Consider the following 20,941-nt stretch of genomic DNA (forward strand, 5'->3'; position numbering starts at 1 on the left):
AGAACACGGAGGTAAAAATGCCTCGATCATGAATCACCATGCGCTCGGAGCGTGAATCTTTGAATCAGACAGAATCGGTTCAGTGCTCTGAATCGAACCGCCTGAGCTTCGGAAAACTGCTCTGCGTATTCGCCGTTCTGCTCGTTTGTCCTTTTGTTCTTTCCGTAGCTGAGCTCTCATTGGCGGGGAAAGGGTCCTGTCGGCTGGTCAGGTCTCCGCGCCGTTGTTTGGCATTAGAAACCGCGGGTTTCGCGTTATTGTTTTACATGATAAAGTTGGTCTGTGTGGAGTTTAGAGCCCCAAACCACTCGCTTCATATTACAGTGAATGTTGTTCACTTTTAAGTCACCGAAGTAAGTAAAGCGCCCAGTGGACCTGGAGCCTCGGTGGCTTGTACAGCAGCGCCGCTGTGGGTGAGCTAACCGGCTAAACGGAAAGCTGCATGTCGTGTCCGAGTGTCCTGCGTGTTTACGCGCTGTTTTAACGTTACCTGGCTGTAAGTTTAACAGTATGACACTGAACTAAGTTGTGGGGGTGTAAAGTTATTAGTCTGCGTTCCGTCTGTGGAAGAATTTCACCGTTTCTCCTGTGTTGTTGATGTGCTGTCAGTTACAGGTGAGCGCGCTCTGCTACCCGAGACGAACAGCAGGGCAGCTGTGCTCTTGATGTTCTAGATGGAGCAAGTTACGTTGCTGCTTCTCTGACTTGGTTCAACGTGGTTTTAAAGGTTTGTAAGTAGCCCCACATTTAAGTTGCTGCTGTAGTACAGGTTTATACGGAGACATGGTGACATCCTGTATAAATAAAAGATCATGCATTTTTTACATTTTACGGCATTTGGCTGACGCTCTTATCCAGAGCGACTTACAATTTGACCATTTTACATAGGCAGGCCAAGGCGGTGTTAGGAGTCTTGCCCAAGGACTCTTATTGTTATAGTGTATGGTGCATATATATATATTTATTCTCTGACGTCCACTATTGTGGCAACTGAATGATCTGTTAAGCTTTATCTCCTGTCTGTAAAGCACTTTGAGTTTCCACCGGCATGAAAAGTGCTAAACAAATAAAGATTATTATAATAGTTATCATTATTATTATTATTTTACATACCAGAAATAGCCGCAATTCATTTTAAACTAACAATTTCCCAGCACCTCATTCGAATTAAACAGGTGGCTGTTCCTTTAAAACTGCTTATGTGAATGAGCTCTTTTTTTAATATGTTGCCTTGTATTGTATCTCATTCACAAATCATCGTAAAACGTTCCTTGTTGCTTTACTAGACATGTGTAAAGGAATTAGTCTTTGTGATATAGCAAAAGCAAAGTCTGGTATTGACTAGCAGCAGTATCAACACATCTCATTTTCAGGTTTCTGTGTGGCTGCAGCCCTCATTCTTCAGCATTGTCTTTGTGTGTCAGACGTAGCAGCCAGGAGTAATATTTGTTAGATATATTTTTAGCTGTGAAGCCTGTGTGATCTTGTCTACACGCTAGAGCAGTTCTTAGACCACATATTGTCAATGATTTCTTAAAGTGGACCCTCTTTAATCTAAGCAGTTTCTTACTCTCCACAGACATAATCAGGCCAAGCCTTCACAATGCCTGCTTTCCGACAAGTGGGAGAAAAGCAGCTGCCAAACCCAGTTCTGTACATGGCCTGGTCACCCAAGAGAGACCTTATCGCTTTGGCCAACACTGCTGGAGAGGTTAGGAAACCACTAAATTTACTCATTTTTTTTAGGCGTTCATGTTTAACTACTAATTCCATTATGTTCTGTTGTTGACATTACTGTTGCTTACACCTCTCACTTAGCTAGCATTTTATTTTAAATCAAAAATGATAAACAGAGAAGAACAATGCGCAAACACACACATTTTCTAAAATGCTTATCCTTCATGGTCACAGGGCTGTGCTAGAGCCTATCCCAGTGGTCATAGGGCAGAAGGCAGGATACACCCTGGACAGGTCTCCAGTCCATCACTGGGATGACAGACATACTTACGCACACTCTCACACTCATACCTAGGGTCAGTTCAGCCTGCCCAATTAGCCTGACTGCATGTCTTTGGACTGGGGTTGAACCCAGGCTCTTCTTGCTGTTAAGCGACAGTACTACCCACTGTGCCTCTGTGCCACTCAAGAACAATGCAGAACAAGCTCAGTTTTCTTTTAGGTGCCCAACTGACCAAAACATGTTGGTGCACAGGGCTAAAAGTTCAGCTTCTTCAGTGAAATTATAATTACATATGTATTATATTATTTTATATAATATGTAATTGTATATATTTTTATATTTTAATCTTAAAATGGAAGATTCTAAGCTTTCATTAAATAGTGTCTTTCTAACTGATATAGTTAAACTCAAAACATAAATTAAAATTCTTAAATGATATAAATATTGTAGCACAGGGAGGAACTGTCCTTGTTTCTTTATGGTTTGAGTTTCTGATTATTGCTCCTTTATTTTTTAGAATTTTCATTTTAAAAGTCTCCAGTTCAGTTTGTAATGTTCGCAATATGTTGTTAAATAGTGGCACATAATAGGTTTCATAAGCTCCCATTTCATTTTCATTTTAAAATGTAATGTTTGTGATTGAACTCTGATTTGCTGAATTTCAGCTCTTACTACATCGCCTTGCCAATTTCCAACGTGTGTGGAGTTTAGCACCCAATGAAAACACAGGAAAAGAAATAACTTCTTTGGCCTGGAGGCCTGATGGCAAAAGTAAGCCAGATCATGTCATATGTCTCATACTGCCTGCTGCTAGAGATTTAATGCAAAACAGGCCTTTATTTTTTAGACATAATTTAAAGATGCGCCTTTCTGTGTCGTCATTGACAGTATTGGCCTTCAGTGTTGGGGACACAAAGCAGGTGGTCCTGTGTGATGCTGAGAAGGCAGAGATCCTCCACTTGTTTCCTGTAGACTACCCTGTGTCTTGCATGCACTGGATGGAGGTGCAGAGTGAAAGCAGGTGTGTGTTGTTTCAGTAACACCCAGAAAAAGTTGTTTTTTCTTTGTCCTTTTTTGGTTCATCATCGGTTTTCTCTTACTTTAAAGCTTGTCATCAACATTCAGTGACTCTGAGGACGAGTCCAACCGTTTCCTACCCAAGCTGCCAGCATTGCCAAAGAGGTAAGTCAAGATGTTACTTTCTATACAGAGGTGTCTGACCAGCATTTAGTCAACTCACAATAATCTGACACCAACAGCCTATGCAGTTTCCTTTTTTATATTTATGTGCTACATGTCCAAACGTGTCCAGACATCCCTTCTAATTAGTGGATTTGGCTATGTCAAGGTGCTTCCATTGCTGAGGCAGACTATCAATTGCACCCATATTTGCTGAAATAATATGATCCATTGGAGCAGCCACACCTGAGCCTAAGGTCACCTTTATCAGTGCCATGTGTCATCTAGAGGGTAGGCCTGTCACAGCCATATTGATCTCTGATTAGTTGCCATATAAATAATTGGAATTAACAATTTAATTGTCTTTTTTGTTCACTGTAACTCTTTTAAGTATAAGTCTAAAGTGGCTAAATTAGCTGATGTAGAGATCTTGCTTCCTGCTTTGTAGCTCCCAACTAATGACACAGCTACAGCTTAAATAAATAGGCGTTATTCACCACTGGCCTTTAAATTGGTTGTTAATGAACATCAAATAAACAAACATTACTCACCAGTGCTCACTGAAAGTGTTACAGCACTATTCAACAGTTGGAATGTTTTGGGTCGTTTTTCTTTTTTCTTTTTCTGACTTACTATATAGGTGCACTTGTTTCTACGTTCATTGTCCAACTGTAGTTCTACAGTTACAGACTGTAGTCCATCTGTTTCTCTGATAATTAGTTAGCCCCCTTTTACCCTGTTCTTCAGTGGTCAGGACCCCCATGGAGCAGGTACTATTTGGGTGGTGGATCATGCTCAACACTGCAGTAACACTGACATGGTGGTGGTATGTTAGTGTGTGTTGCGCTGGTCTGAGTGGATCAGACACAGCAGTGCTGGCAGAGTTTTTAAACACCTCAGTGTCATTGCTGGACTGAGAGTAGTCCACCAACCAAAAATATCTAGCCAACAGTGTCCTGTGGGCAGCATCCTAAGACCACTGATGAAGGACTAGAGAATGACCAATGCAAACTGTGCAGCAGCAGATGAGCTATCGTTTCTGACAAGGTAGGAGTGTCTAATAGAGTGGACAGTGAGTGGAAAATTACAGTAGCACTGCTGTGTCTGAGCAACTCGTACCAGCGCAACACACACTAACACACCACCGCCACCACATCAGTGTTACTGCAGTGCTGAGAATGATCCACCACCCAAATAGTACCTGCTCTGTGAGGGTCCATGGGGGTCCTTACCACTGAAGAATAGGGTAAAAGGTAAAAAACAAAGTATCAGAGAAACAGATGGACTACAGTCTGTAACTGTAGAACTACAAAGTGCACCTATACAGTATGTGGAGCTGATAAAATGGACAATGATAAACGAGGTGGTCATAATGTTATGCCTGATCGGTGTATTTTCTCATTCATTTACATGTATTTGCCTCAAATCAGCCCACATTCTGTTTTGAAGTCAACACATGATTTTGAAAGCTAGCAACTGTGGGAAGTAATTGCACTGAGCTCGAAAATGTGTGGTAATGTGATTTTGTGGGCTGTAGAGCAGTGGAACTGCGTTCTCATAAGTGATGATCCTCTTCAGGATGGGTTTGGGTGCCATTAGTGATCCAGAATTGATCACTCAACATTAGTACCTGACCTTGTAGCAAAGTGCAATCAAATCCTCACAACAATGTTACAACACCTAGTGTGAAGACAGACGAATAGAGGACAAACTCCCTGTTAATACCCTTTCAGAAGAAATGTTGGATGACGAAGTGTCTACTGTATAGACATTTGAATTTATAGTTTATATTGAATAGTTGCATTGAAGATCATACAAGATCGGCTGTTTGATTGTCACTCAAGTATTCTGTCTGTTTTCAGCTACAGCTCCACATCAAAAATATTCAGGTAGGTGTGATTTATGCTGCTGCACTGTTTTGTGTGTGTGTTGTTTTTTCTGTGAGGCCATATTTGGGACAACCATCTGTGTGTGTTTTGAATGCCCTCATGCACTGGGTTTTTTTTTCTCTGTTTCAGTGAAGAAAAATCAGATGAGGTCACCAGCCTCCTGGGGGAAGTGAGGTCAGTGCTGCAATACGTCTTAAAACCTTTTCAACTCTTTGGGACCACCGGTGGTTCCAAAATTCATTTCGCCATATTCTTCACAACTTTCATATTTCATAAGCTAGATTCTAAAGTTGGATGTCGTATGAGGTTGTAACTCTTCTTTCCAGTCAAATAGATGATGTCATTTTAAACCCTTATAATAAAAGAAGCTGAACTCACTATTTTTTTTTCTACTGAAAGTCGACTCATTTTCCACAAATCTGGACTATAAACTATAAACAGACGGTGTCTCTTTAGTGATCTGCTCTGTAAACATTATTTTAATACAAAGAGCGTCTGAGATTTTTGTCTTTCAGCAGTAAATTGTAAGCATACAGCAATATGTGTAGATCATAAAACACATTCTCTGTTAATTGAGGGGAGCTTTTACAATAAATAAATAAAATAAAAATGTACATTTATTTCATGCAGTTATTGAATAATTTGCCTTATGCTTTTGGGCATGTGAATTCAGATGGCAAAACCAAAATATACCCTGGAGAATAAGAAGTTAATGTGTTTTGATTTATATGTGCCTTGTTCACTGCAGGCTTAATATCCTGGTGGTAGGTGGGCCATCTGGATTTGTGGAGCTGTATGCATATGGCCTGTACAAGATAGCCACTCTGAAAGGGGTAAGAATTTCTAAAGAGATTTAGGTAATTGTGATTTCTTTCTGAACAATACTGTAACTTTGTTTTAAATGGCAATTATTTCCGCTAGCACTCCACATTGCCAGTTAGTCATGGTTGTGTTGTCACATTTGTTGTCATGTTTTGTTGCTTCTGATTGCAACAAATCTACAAGTTCACTAACTCTGTACTATTAGCTTAAACTTGTTAAAGGAATGGATCGACAGAAAAAAAATACACAATTTCCCCAGTTATCCCAGATGTAGATGAGCAACCGAGACACGTTTGGGGTCCAAATTTTGCTTACTTAGTTTAGAACTGGAGCTATGTGGCTAATGTAGCTAACAAACACTTGAACTCAATAGTCACCCAGATCTTTTCTGAAAAATATATCTCCAAAGCTTCTTTCAACCCACTCAAACTGCCTCCAAGTTATCATTAAGGTGGCACCGACTTGTCAATGTGGTTTAGGTCATATTATGAATTTTTATGATCTATGAAAATGAAGCAAACTGTATGCAGCCACTTTAAATAGACTCACAGATCACAGCATGTTAATATCTCTGCACCTTATTCCACTACCTCATGTCCTGAATGAGTGCTGTGTCGGTGCTGCACTGGCCTGTCTGTTTACTGTGTGTAATGTCTGTTTAATTTATCGTATTTATTGTTGTTAGTTTAAGTTTTTGTTTGCACACGATGTCTGTATGTCCGCACTTTGTATTTTTTGTTCCTTGTTGCACCGTGTTGGTCCTGGAGGAATGTAATTTCACTCCACTGTGTACTTGAGCGTAGATGGAATGACAATAAAAGCCTCTTGACTTGGCTTGAGTTAAATAACAGGGACTGTATTCACAAACCACCTCAGGAGCAGGACTGTTGATGTAGATTGAGTGTTTGTGGCAATGACAGTCATAAGTACAGAAGAATCTGATCAGTCCTGCTTTGTGAATACCAGAGCAGTGGCTGCCTGTAGTGGTTAAATCATGCTATGTCCTAAACCACATCAACTAGTCAGTCTGACCTTAATGGAGGCCTGGATGCCGTTTGAGCGAGTTGACAGAAGTTTGACTACAATATCTTGTGTTGTTTCTTGGTATTCAATCAAAAAATAAAACATTTAAGGGGAAGGAAAAATCAGTTGGTGACCATAAAAATCGGGAAACATAATTTACCTACTGCTATGCAGTTACTATAGACTGGTTAGTGTTGGTAATAAATGCTCATGTTCTCTCTCTCTCTCTCTCTCTCTCTCTCATAGATTGCAGGAACGTGCCGCAGTCTCTGTCTCGCCAGTGACCTCAAGTCCCTCTCAGTTGTCACAGAAGTAAAATCCCCAGAAGATAATGCTGAGATCCACTATGTTCAGGTAATCTGTGTAGTCTTGGAAACTACCTGAGCAAGACAACCAAATTGATTCTGTAACAAGATTGGGTTTCCTGATGCTGTTGCAGCTCTGTGCTCTTTGGCTTTCATGTTTCTTATTCTGATTATTAATTCAGATAAGATTTAATTTGGCTGCCGGTTTGGGGTAATCACCTGATAGGAGTGGAAACAACACCACAGATACTGACTTAAAACAGTGTCCAGAGCCCATGTGTCAAACACAAGGCCTGCGGTCCAGATCAGGCCTGCGACATAGTCAAACCACTATCCGGCCTGCAGAAGTATTTTCATTTTCTATTAATATTAACATGTTTCACAATTCGCTGCACTACAGCACCCAGCATGCACTGCAACGTAATGTGCGCTGTGACTCTCCTACCCCAACAACAGTCTATGGGACAGACAGTGGTTACTCATCATTTCTGCACCATTCTATAATAAGCGAGCGAGTAGAAGTTGCAATTTGGAGAAGATTTGAATGATAAGGGGCGGGCAAGATTATGTATGGCCTTAAATGTGTGGAGGAGAATTTTGTATTTGATCCTATATTTAACAGGGAGCCGGTGGAGCTGTTGAAGGACAGGTGTAATGTGATGGAATGAAGGAGTTTTAGTGATAATACGGGCAGCTGCATTCTGAACCAGCTGAAGCTTATGGAGGGATTTATGAGGAAGGCCAAAGAGAAGAGAATTACAGTAGTCAATGCGGGATGTAACAAGACTATGAACTAGAATAGATGCAGTATGGTGGGTGAGGGAAGGGCGTAGACGATTGATGTTACGCAGATGGAAATACGCAGACCGGGTTACATTACTAACACAGTGTTACACCTGTCATATCGCCAAACACACCAGCTGCAGTTCATCCAACATAAATACCTAACACTACTCAGAAACTGATCCCAATTATTAATGATCTTGCAGCAAAGAAAGGATGCCAGGTGTTTAGTTCAAGCAGATGGGCAGGTTTAGGTAGACCAAGCTCCTGGAGACCTTTACATTTTGAATATTTTAAGTATTCATGTAGTATTTCAAGGTCTGCTACATGTGCGTATATTATACTGTTGACGGTTTTGAATAAATAATGACAGTTTGGATTATAGCACAACATTAATTGAAAATGAAATAAGAATTTTTTTTCCCTCTGGCCCACAGATTTATTGAGATGTTTTAATATGACTCTTTTACTGGTTGAGTTTGACACCCCTAATCTAGAGATTGTCTCTACAAACTGTAAACAATTTGCATTTTGAAGCAAGATATTGTGTGCGCTTTTATTTTTCTCTTTATATTAAAGCCAAATGCTCATGTGAAAGTCGTTAGGAAAGTAGTGTTAGAGGCCATCTGATGATTATGATTAAGCTGCATCTACAGTCAGTTGCAGTACAGCTGTATAATACAACACTCTTTCTGTTGTAGCTGGACACAGGACTGCTCTCTTCCTGTCTTCCAGAGTTAACCAGGATGGCTCGAAAATTCACTCACATCTCCACCCTGATCCAGGTACATTTGTGTATCAAAAACAGTCATAATAATATTTTCCATGACCGTTTTCCTACCTCTTTTTATCCCTTTGATTCAAGTAGTTTTGTTACTCTGTCTTTAAGACTGATATGTTGATGTGATATCTGTTCTGATTGGGTGCCCTGTATTAAGCCACATTCAAAAGGCAGTTTGAGATGAAACATTCCTTATGACTTCATTGCTTTGCTTTTCATGAAGTCACAAAATCAGTGAACTCAACAGGCTGTTTTTTGAGCTTAGTTTCCATGTATGGACTGGGGTGTGAATGGCATGTTTTGAAACATTAACACTGTTTGCGAACCACATCAAGATCAAGATCCACATCAAGATATGGATAATTTAACTTAGTCAGAATGTCTTTTAATATAATGCTAGGCCTAACCTATATCCAGAGGACTTGTTTCTTTGTCTCTCCCTTACTCAAGTCTGTGTCTTTTGCAGTATCTGCGCCTCTCTCTCACCTGTATGTGTGAGGCCTGGGAGGACATCCTCATGCAGATGGATCTCCGCCTCACCAAGTTCGTCCAGGTCAGGGATTGTTATGTTTTAACCAATCACACACCATTAAATCTTAGACATCCCATCTGATGCAGTCATAACATGTTTAGGTTTTCTACTATGAAGACTTCATATGTTTAGCGGTCATTATGGTGGACTGTATACATGTTTGCCTTTTTCATCAACTTGCATACCCGCTATATTCTCCATTATATGTTTTTGTAGGATTTAAAACATGTTTGGGATATTTATTGGAAAAACATTTCTTGATGTTGTTTTGCAGGAGAAGAATACAAGTACTCAAGTTCAGGATGAGTTCTTGGAGCTGCTGCTATGGGGACATGCCAGGTACAGACAGTAGAGATCAGACATGCTTCACTCCAACAGGCTTGATGAGATGAGATGAGATAAAAACACTGTAGATCAAACATGTTTTGGTGGTTATATTGTTGTGGTAGGTTGCCAGCTTTAGGGAAGGAAAACGTACACTGTGGGTTGAACATATTAGGTCAAGTATATCATACTAATCAGATAAACTTGATTCCATTTGGATGAAACTGATATACATCAATAACTCCATAAAACCATACATATTGAATGTCAGGCTTTTTCTATTACTTCGATCACTTGCATTAGCTTTAGGTGTCCAGCAGGGGGCTTCATATGACAAGCATTTTTTGTGGTTTCACGAAAGCTGAACTGCTTCTCCTTCACATATTGATTTATGTGGTTATACCACTACTGTAAAGCAGTCTTGGGTATAAGACAGTTGCTATGTAAGTGTTATTGTGTTGATTAAACTCATTGCTATTGTCTTTTCAGTCCTGAACTGCAAGCTCTTCTCATGAATCAGCTGACAGTCAAAGTAAGTCCAGAAAATTCTCACCTTTTTATCCACAACAGTCGCAATATACCCTTTCACAGATTGTGTGGACTAAGGACACTTCCAGTGGGCAAGGCTGGTTTAAGCTAGGCCTGAATTGCTTAATTCCTTTTGCTCACTTCATTTACCCACATTATATTGTGTATTTTTTGTTTGTTTGTTTGTTTGATGTTTGTTTGTTTTTATGCTTAAAGGGCTTAAAGATGTTGGGCCAGTCCATTGAGTCATCCTACTCGAGCATCCAGAAACTGGTAATTAGTCACTTACAAAGGTATGGAAAGATTGCTGTCTTACAGTGAAAGCATTTAAAGAGCAAAATGACAAAAGTTTATTGCTTAAGTGAGTGTACAAGCTTAGCACTCAGTTAGGATACTTGCTGGTTAGATACATGCAGGCAATTGCAAAACATTTCAAGCTGTTTATTTGGCACCATGGATATTTTTTCACTTCACAATTAAAGTGCTTTTGTTCCATTTGTTTATTTATTTTAGCAGTATATTTATTTATGTGCATGTTACATTAACATGAATATTCTCACTCTCACTCTCTCACTCTCACTCTCACTCTCTTTCAACCCCTCAGTGGTTCAGAAGCTCTGCTGTATCATCTTAGTGAGGTGAAGGGCATGGCTTTATGGAAGCAGAAATTTCAGCCACTGGGTCTGGACCCTTCTGCTATAGAAGGTAAAAGTGTTCATTGTCATCCTTCATTGTTGCAGAGTGGCTGCCTAAAGTGTAGCCCATGGGCCGACATTGGCCTCAGAGGACGATTGATTAGGCCCACCAATAAAGTCACTGTAATGCAAATTGCAGAAAAGATTTGTGGTGTATATGTTATTACATTGTTTATTGTACTTCTAATCTTGTACTTTGTATTTAAATAAATTATACTATATATTTTTTCCTTCCTGTCTTCTTAGTGTTATTCCATGTTGACCTGTTTTTAATGAAAACAGTACAAATAAAGAATTACCTTTTTACCTTATCAACTTCATTGTTTTGTAAATGTACACTTATTCTGAAATTGATTCCAGACACTTTCCAAATAATTTTGGGCAGGGGCAGTTTAAGACAATTTGCACATTATGAAATGTTCAAAAAACAAACGACTCTTAAACAGATGTTGTTATGCTTGGGTGTAAAAGGAGCATCCAGGAAAGGTTGCCAGTGTATCTTGCATTAGTTTTAGGTGTCCAGCAGGGGGCTTCATGTGACAAGCATTTTTTTGTGGTTTCCTGAAAGCTAAACTGCTTTATAAAGAACCGCAAAGGGCCAGATTAGGGCCAGATAAATACACAAAGAATAATAACATTAATATCTGTGAGGAGTTGTTTTTGTTTCCATTCTGATTTTAAAGTTGCTGACTTTTGTGTATCTTGTAGATGCCATCACAGCAGTAGGCTCATTCACTCTAAAGGCTAGTGAACTCTTACAGTGAGTCTGAACATTTGGCCTTCACATAAACATCTGCTGTCTGTGATCTGTTTACAAATGTGCCAGAAACTCTTCATTATCAATCTGTGTTGTGTGCATCTCCTTCTCAGAGTCATCGATAAAAGTATGAAGAATTTTAAGGCCTTTTTCCGATGGCTGTATGTTGGTGAGACTGGATCTTTTGCATTATTTCTTGAGTAATATAGAAATGAACCATGGCTAAAATCATATCCTCACTTTAACCATGATTTTTTTTTTTTTATCATTCTAAGCGATGCTTCGCATGTCGGAAGACCATGTTCCACCAGAGTTGAACAAGGTGAGGGAGCTTAAAGGGAAACATACAGGAGATCAGAGATGCAGTGGAGGGTGCATGTTTTAACTTGTGTTTTTGGTACATGAATTGGGTGCAGGTTATTATGTGACATTGAAGGGCCCATATCCTACATTTCATTCAAGTCCACTTATAAAATTTGTTATAAACACTCTTTAGAATGTTAATGTTAGTGGGTGAGGTTAAACTGCTGTAGACTGAATAAGGGGATGCATGTAAATGCACTGGTTTTTGTGATACCACAAAAGAGTGAATTTGAAATAAGATGAACAGCTTTCTCAACACTTTGTGTGTGTGTGTGTGTGAAGAGTGTTTTATTTAGGCCTTTTCATTTATATTTTGACATTAGCATTATGTGATTATATCCCCAGATGACTCAGAAGGACCTGGCATTTGTTGCTGATTTCCTCTCTGAGCATTTCAGCGCTGTGAGTGAAGCTAAGTTTTATCAATTGTTAATGAAATTATGCAACTTTTTTACACCATGTATTTCTTGACCCTGACAGAATGAAGAGCTGTTTGATCGAAAAGGGAAGTACTTTAACGTGGAACGAGTGGGACAGGTGAGGGGTGGTCTTTGCCAGTGCCTGTGTGTCTATTCTAAAGCGCTATTCAGATGGGATGACTTGTTAAAGCATCTGTGAAACAAGTATAGCCATTTTATTTACTATCCAAAATCATCAGTGAAGTTTTAATATGTGATATTGACAAATGTTTGCTTTTTGGGACTATTTTGCCTCACAACGCCCTATGTGTACATCTCTGCTATCAGTGGCTTAAAAAAGTACGTTAGGCCAAAATGTTTCTAAACAAACAATATGTCAAGACCCAGGAAGCATATTTTTACCATTTCGTATATTAACTTCTGTAAGGGAGCTGTTAAAGGCATTAAGCTCTTCAGACGTCTGTTTCCCATCTCCGCCACTGTGAACAACTCTGATTGTAAATTTCTCGAGAAAGGAGTACTTGCTCTTTAAGACATTTAGGTAGATGGTTATACAATTTGAAGTCATGATCAAGTAAAATTTAATGTTTGCCCCTTTTCTACTTCTGAGCAGCCAAACATATTGAATTTGGAACTTTTTTTATGTGTGACCCCAAGGTTTAAGTTGAATAGTCATTCCCATCTCTGAAATTTATACTGAGATTTCTAATGCCATACAAATCAATCATAAACATTGCAGAAGTCCAGTGCTAACATTTATGTAAGCCAGCTTCCCATGTAAAACTGATCCTGTCCGAATAGTACTACAGTGTGTAATGCCCTTGCCTTGCTTCCTTTAGTATCTGAAAGATGAAGATGAAGATTTGGTGTCTCCACCTAATATGGAGGGCAACCACTGGGTGACGTTTGTCCAGCAGAGCACGCACCTCAAAGGCAAAGCGCATTTTCTTTTCGTCCACATTTACCAGTTATAGACATAATGATACGCATCTTTTTTGTGAGATTTCTAACATTTATAAGTAGACAAAGACATAAATTAATGAATGCCAAATGCATTTATTTAAAAAAACAGCATCTTAGTAGCATAAAGTTTGCTTGAGTTTAACAAATTTAATAAAGCTTTCAATACATGTTGAGTTGCCAGTTATTATGTATCGTATCTTGTATCTACAGTCATTGGCCATTCAGGTATGTCTTCCATATTGGTGCACTTTGTAGGTTATTAGACAGATAATTACTGTAATCCATCTACTTATTAAGCACTCTCTACACCAAGCATTTCAAACTGGGGAGCTTCTGGGCCAAAGTGCTGCAGAGATTAGCATTTACCGTCATTTGATGCTCTGAATTCAGTCATGAAGGCTGTGATAATTAGCTGATAAGCTGAATCAGATGTGCTTAATGAGGAAATGTGCTGAAGCCTGCAGTGTTCTGGCCCATGGGGACTGGAGCCTGACACATGCGCTGTATATTGCCTGTCAGTGGAAAAGGACCATCACTGAGTAGGTATTATTTGGATGGTGGACCATTTTCAGTATTGCCGTAACACACTGACACAGTAGTGGCATGTTAGTATGTGTTGTGCTGGTGCAGCAGCGTTGCTGAGCTTTTTATACATCTCAGCATTACCCATGGGTTGAGGAAAGACCACCAGCAAACGGTGCTCCTGCATGAGAAACTGAGCACTGATGAAGGGCTAGAGGATGACTACAACAAAATGTACATGGGAAAAGATGAGCTGTAGTGGTTCTTTTTCGTTGATGAATGGGGTAGAAGGTTGTGCACCTATAGTCTGCTAAAATGGCCAATTATAATACATATATGTTGCGTGAACCCAATAAACTTACAACTCTGTACACATTTACTCATGTGATGTTATACAGAGAGTCCTTTGCTGTTTCCCACCTACCCGCAAAAGTCTCTGCACTTTGTCAAGAGGATGATGGAAGGGACTATTGACATCTGTCTGCAGAAACCAGCTGTGAGTTTGTAACACACACACACACTTTCTAACCTGCTTTCAGTATCTCTTATTCTAGAAGTGCGTTGCTTTTGGGTTGGTTAAATCCATGGATTTTATTACGTTCATAAAGAGGTTGTCACTCTTCATTTTACATTGTCCGGCCCAAATTACAGACATGCTCTGTTTTCAGCCTTGTTATTAAAATTTGGCTTAGTGTTTTTGCTGAGTCAGGTGTGTATGCATGCATGCTTTGGATTCCAGCAGAAACAACAGTTATAAATCTGGCCCACTGCAGTGTAAGCTGATTTTTGATTTAGTCCCATCCTCTCTGCGCCCAACCCCCCTCCACGAAAAATAAATAAACACGCACACACACTTGTGTCCTTTTTTTTTTCTTTCCCTAACGTGTTTGTTGTTTTCAACTTTCAACATTTTCCAAAATATTTTATATTGTTATATTTTGTACTGTATAACATTTAGGCACAATAGCATTTACCATTTCTTTTGTTCAGTGCTACACACTTAAAAGTCTTGCAATGTGATGCAAGTTACTTTTTTTTTTTTTTTTTTTTGGCAAGACTAGAGTCGTGGTCAAGTATTTTAGAGGTGAGTCAGGCTCAGAACAAAGACCTGCTGACATTGAGTCAAGACCAAGACTTTGCAGTACCAGATTAGACCATCAAGATTTTTTTCAGAATGCAAAAATGGAAAGAAGAATAGAGGAAAAAACTGAAATTCGTTTGTTGCTTGTGGTACATTCATTGCCAAGCCGCTTCTCCGTCAGGGTCGCGGGAGGGGTGCTGGAGCCTATTCCATTACAGTCTAAACATTTTAAATGAATACTATTATAATTCAATTAACAACATACATCCATTTGTATGATTAAATGAAACATAGTAATAATAACATTCTGATCTGCAGCAAATAAATAATAACCAGTTAAGCTATAATGGAAAGAATCAATTAGATCCTCAACCAGCAGCGAACAGATTTTATTTAAACATGTAAAAAAAACTGTTTTACTCTGTTTGAAGGTTTTGTTGATATTCAACAGTATTAGAGAAAAATTGAGTCACTTCAGAGACCGAAGACTGAAACAAGACAGAGTCCAAATGATGTTGAGGTATTGATGTAATTTACCGTATTAAGACTGGACTCAAGCATTACAATATTAGTCCAAATCATACATGCCTTATTTGATAACCCAAAACAATAAAACAAATACACCGTCACCCTGCCCAGCGCCCAAAGAGTTTGAAAAGCATCTGCATGGTGCTTATCAATAACAGTTTGTTTCTGTCTGCAGTGGTTCCTGTGATCATAAAGAGACTGAATATTGATTGTGAATGTTGGGTGTACATCCAGGTATGTATTTGTTCATCTGTGTGTATTTTTCAGGAGGTAATAGGGAGTTCAGTGAAGCAGGCTGTGTGTTTGTCCCTCTACTCTGTGTGTGAGAGGTAAGCCACAACATTCAAGATTGATAATAGTGCAGTGTGTTTACTTGTTTATGTTGCATTGATGTGTATGTTTTTGACAGGTCAGAGGACACACCTCGGCTGTTTGAGCTTCCATCGCTGTAAGTAGATGAGTAAATTTAAATGCTTGAGCCAACTTTTTCAGTCAAGATTATGTAACATGGATTAAATTGGACTCCTCTTTTAAAGTAACTTAAAGGGTCCATATAAATGAAAACCAAACAATATCAGTGAAAAGTGAATTTCCTTAGCTTTATTTAAAATGAAGGAATTTTAAGTGTATAAACATTTATTAACATTTCAAAAGATGCTGTTCCCTACCCAGTCTATACAGTCTATATATGGCAACTAAACTGCAAAAATGAGATGTAACAAAAAACAAGGTTTATGAGGGATAATGAAAGGTTGAAAAATGACATGAAATCTGTTTTTAATGAATAAAACCACAAATATGTTAAGTGGACCTTAAGGGAAAAAATCCAGTGCAAGACAAATTTATAAAACAAAAACAATAATTAATTTGCTTAGGCTTAAAATAGTAAAACACAAATAATTGTTTTAGAATTTGTTTTATTTGAATTGGGAACTAAACAAAATAACTGCTAATAAATGAAAAGTGAGTAAAAAATAATGAGTGCTAATGACTTTTTTTTCTTGCAGATGGAATGATAAGAATGCTGCTATGAACTATGTAGTATTCTGTATGCCAGAGATCTCACCCTTCAAAATCTACATCCTCAGAACGGCAACGGACCCAAACAGGTGCTTGTCTAATGTCCCTATTTTCATCAAATCAGGGCTTGAAAAAGTACAGAGAAATTATACTGAAGTCAAAATACTTTTTCAAAATCTTTCAGACTCAGTTAAAAGTGGAAATATGGGGCGGAAAATATACTGACTGGATGTCAAAAAGTATTGACATACTCAAAACAAACATACTCAAGTATATAGAATGAAAAAGTAATTGTTCTCACTAGGAAAAAAAAATAGGTTTCTTTTGTTTGCTGGTGTGTGATGTGGTGACTAATAGGGGATGCTGCTTCTTGCACAAAGACAATTCAGCAATATTATGGGTAGTTTCATTTTACATTTATATGATTTTGGTTGGATATTTTAATAAGAACAATAAAAATGCATGAAATGCACAAACTCTGAAGCCCTCAATGACAGGGGAATGCAGTTGAGAAAACATAGCATGCGTTCAATCTCAATAAAACTGAAAGAACACACATTCTTAAGTAAACATTAAAGGGGAATTTCAACAATTTATGAAACATTTTGCATTATTAAATGGTTAAGATGTTCGTAGTGGTTTGATGTGAAATGCTCCCTTCTAGAGAAACTTGTTAGTGCTAGTGATAGGACCCGACGTCTTTTTTTGTTTACTTCTTCCAGAAGCTACAGCACTGAAAGTTATTACACAAAGTAAGATTTTGGCCTAAACATGTTTTAATAGGCAAAATAGTCCCCAAACAAAAACTTATTCCAGACTTGAAACTATTTTATCAATATCAACATTATGTATAAAACCTCAGAAAGCACATATAGGTTCACTGGTCAATTGGATTGTACTTAAAGTGGTCATATTTGTGTTGTCAACATTCACCACTGTAAAGAAGCCTGAATCAGTAAGTTTCTCACCGGTGAGCCCCTTTAAGTAATGAAGTACAATTACCAAAGTATTTTTCACCCCTGCATAGAATTATTTCAGCCATATACTGTGACCATTTACTCTGAAAGCTGAGTCTCAACAGCCAAGGGTTTCTTTATCTGATATTCAACATAATAATAAGTGGAATTTACTGAAAGTTTAAGAAGTGAATGGTCTAATACCTTGTCAATTGGGGTGCGTGTGTGTGCGTGCGCGTGCTTTTGTTTTTGTTTAGACCTGCCCTTAACAACTTGGTATCCATACACCTGAACGCTCCATTTAACACCAGTATTGATGATGAAGTGCCTGTAGCAGAGTCTGTGTAAGTTTCTTTAACATCTTGCAGACACAGAATTAAAGAAAATGTGCAACACACTGAAAATAAGTGCAGTAGTTTAAAAACTGTTTTATTTTAATTGATTTCTCTGTTGTCAATATAACTTTTTTTTTTTTCTTTCTTTTTTTTTTAGGGATCGCTCCTATAGTTGCCTTGATGCCCGTCTCTATGATGACGAGACATTGACAGTGGTTCTGCAGTGCCAGGAGAAAGATGAGAACAAATTCCGCCTCCTTGCCCAGCTCCCCCTCAGCTCCGCCCTTAGATGTGAGGAAGAGTTTACATGGGACCCCACCCTCAGGTATCGCCTATCTACAGTGCAGCAACCGCTATCACCTTTTTATCCCAAACAAGGACTTTGGGCAGCAGTCTGATCTGTCATTCTGACTTAGGTGTCACGCAGTTTGTGTAGCATTTATCCTTTACACAGCTGCCGAGCGTGTCATTAAGGTGGAGTGGTCCAGTCATTCAGTACATTTGATTTAACTCTTTTAATAATGTTTAGTCTGCCTGTCAAAAGTATAGTGATGCTTTTTGTAATATTTTTTTTGTAATATTTTTCTTTATCAGTTTTTGGTGACCTTGTAAGTAGATACTATCTGATCTTGAAGAGAAACTGTTTTGATCTTGACATTTGTTTTGTAAAAGCTCTAAAGAAACAGCTGTCAAAAGTAGTACATTGAGGAAAAATGACATACACCACACATTTTATACCCCAGATTTTTGAGGTGGCAGTGCTGACATCTTTGACACATTTGTGCTGAAAGATTTTTAAAAGGCCCATGTCATACATTGTTTTCTTATATTTTGTTGTTTTCTTGAGGTCTGCTTATGATGTTTGTGTTGGTTTATGTACCAACTGTCATGAATAATTTTTACATGTCCATTTTCTATCTCTTCTTATCCTTTAAGTTAAACAGGTTGATTTTGTTACTGAGCTTTTAAGACTGATGTGTACTGTATGGCCAAAAGTATATGGACACTTGATAATCTGCAGTCCTCACTAGCAGGTGGAATTGGATATTTCTAATAGGCAGAAAAATTGGGGAAAGAATATGAAAAATTATGTTGAGAAAATGAGGAAAATCAGTTTATTATGAGATGGGCCCTTCACCATGTGCTTTTAATAATAGTCTCGGTGGAAAAACATTATTTGGGAAAAACCTGCTCTTCATACCATATCAAAAAAGGAATATCAAGGAAGAATAATGCCAAACATAACCAAAGTATTTTTAACTTTATATTATTATTTTTAATTTTATATTAATAAAACCTTTCCAGGTTTTTTCCTTGCTTTATTCATAAGTAATTGTGAGAATATTTACTCAGAAAATTTCAATCTCTTCAAGGTGTCCCAATGTTCTTGGCAGTGTGTGTACAACAAAAATGCAGTCCTTCAGTAAATTGTGACAGTCTCACTGTATGTGTGCTGTGTTGTGGGCCAGGTTGGACCAGCAGGGTGAAGAGATTCCGGTGCGAGAGCTGACCTGGGGGAATCAGAGCCGGGATCTAGAGAACATGAAGGCTCAGTTTGTGGCAGTGAATGGTATCCGCAAAGTAGCCTGCGTGGTAAGAACCTTCTTTTATTGTTCTAGATTCTAAAGCTTGCAACCTAGCTGAGCATAGTCTACTACTGTGCTAATTTAGCTTTGCTAAAGTGGCAAAAATGATCATAAGGAAACAAGTGTAATGTATACGTACTTTGAGTCATTTTAAAAACCAAAACTGAACCAAAAACTCAAGGTTTTAAAAAATGATTCATTCTTAAACTAAACTAAAATTGAAAACCAAATCTAAAATTATAATAAACCTGACCAAAACACATTAAATAAAAATGTCTTAAATATGCATTTTGAACAGCTGTTTAAGTAAAGGAATCTTTTTCTTATTATTATTGTTATTATTGCATTTATCTTGCTGTGAAAAGTACTGCATGAATGCCTCAATGTACAGTCAAGATTCAGGTACAGGTCCAGGCGTCTTTTTTGTTATTCTGATAAAACAACAGTTTCCCCACATAAAAATATCCTGTTCTGAATACGTGTTAACACTTCTTCAGAAGCTGTTGCATTGGATGTTCTTATGCATTAACAACCCAGTAGCAAATACGAATCTGCAAGTACACATGTGCATTCTGCTATGTAAAGCATAAACCTGCATTTTCTGGCATTATCAGTGTTTCCATTGCCATCTATACAGATGTATAGACTCTGTTGACTCTACCACATTCATTTGGGGGAATAGGGATAACTCGTGTTGGTTGATGTTTTTTGTTGCGATGAAACAATAAGAATCAGCAGTGGTATTTTTTTTTTTTCCCCCTTTAATCCTTATGCTTATGTTTGTGCAAATGGAATTAGAGATTAGGACCATGGAACCATTGCAGTTAGCTGTTATGTTTGTTCAAGCCTATTTGGTTAATCTTTGGCTAATCATATTAAAGGGATTAATTGAGAACAACGGAATTCTACCAATCCACCATGCATCTATTACATCTACTAAAAGAAGCTTAGAAAGAAATTAAACCTTGTTTGCTTTGATTTTTGATGCTTTAAGAATGATTCCTTGTTTTGCAAATTCATTTTACGTATATTTGCTTAAATGGTTACAGAGTGGGTTTGTGGATGGCAACTTTTTTGCAACTGTCTATATAAGTATATTAAACAAATCCTGTGTGTTTACACTTATTCGAACTAGTTGAGCTCCAACCTGCGTCACATCCGCGTGTTTGAGATGGACGCAGAGGATGAGGAGGATGAAGAGCGGGCTGACGAGTCGCAAGACATCAGCTCTGACCAGGATGGACTGGAAGAGACTTCAACCAATCAGGGAGCGAAAGGAGCAGACGGAGACGCAGAGGGAGAGGCAGAGACTTGTGAGGAGATGGGGGAGGGGTCAGGAGACACCCTGGAACAGACGTCAGAGTCTGATACATTATGACCTTTGACCGTGAAGTCAAATCCTGTTTCGCTCCCAGACTGAAATTACAACATACGAACATCTTACTCAGTAATGACCAGTAGAGAACAAATTAAATATTCCAGGTGTTTTTGTAGTAATTGTACATTTGACTGAAATATGATCTTCTCTTTTGAGAATAAACTGATGTTTTGAACAGATTTGGTTGTCTTTTGTAGCTTTTTAATAGCAGT

General features: G+C 38.3%; 1 protein-coding gene across 2 annotated transcripts; it reads left to right on the forward strand.

The window, feature by feature from the left end:
- The first annotated feature begins 167 nt into the window (after positions 1 to 167).
- anapc4 (anaphase promoting complex subunit 4) lies at positions 168 to 20,908 on the forward strand. Of its 2 annotated transcripts, none has more exons than XM_017687841.2 (30): positions 168 to 496; positions 610 to 727; positions 1,580 to 1,711; positions 2,626 to 2,731; positions 2,849 to 2,981; positions 3,068 to 3,142; positions 5,002 to 5,028; positions 5,158 to 5,202; positions 5,777 to 5,861; positions 7,120 to 7,227; positions 8,663 to 8,746; positions 9,209 to 9,295; positions 9,549 to 9,613; positions 10,088 to 10,130; positions 10,343 to 10,419; positions 10,731 to 10,831; positions 11,530 to 11,581; positions 11,692 to 11,747; positions 11,854 to 11,900; positions 12,287 to 12,343; positions 12,422 to 12,478; positions 13,200 to 13,293; positions 14,244 to 14,341; positions 15,722 to 15,783; positions 15,864 to 15,902; positions 16,462 to 16,563; positions 17,688 to 17,774; positions 17,923 to 18,090; positions 19,235 to 19,358; positions 20,487 to 20,908. In XM_017687841.2, exons 3-30 carry the CDS (start codon positions 1,604 to 1,606, stop codon positions 20,727 to 20,729), a joined length of 2,430 nt encoding a protein of 809 aa, XP_017543330.1. In that variant the 5' UTR covers positions 168 to 496; positions 610 to 727; positions 1,580 to 1,603; the 3' UTR covers positions 20,730 to 20,908. The 2 variants fall into 2 exon arrangements, with proteins under 2 accessions (XP_017543330.1, XP_017543337.1); XM_017687848.2 differs by having other exon boundaries at positions 168 to 413.
- Positions 20,909 to 20,941: the final 33 nt, after the last annotated feature.

The sequence above is a fragment of the Pygocentrus nattereri genome, chromosome 4 (assembly GCF_015220715.1).
Source record: "Pygocentrus nattereri isolate fPygNat1 chromosome 4, fPygNat1.pri, whole genome shotgun sequence".
NCBI classification, from domain to species: Eukaryota; Metazoa; Chordata; class Actinopteri; order Characiformes; family Serrasalmidae; genus Pygocentrus; species Pygocentrus nattereri.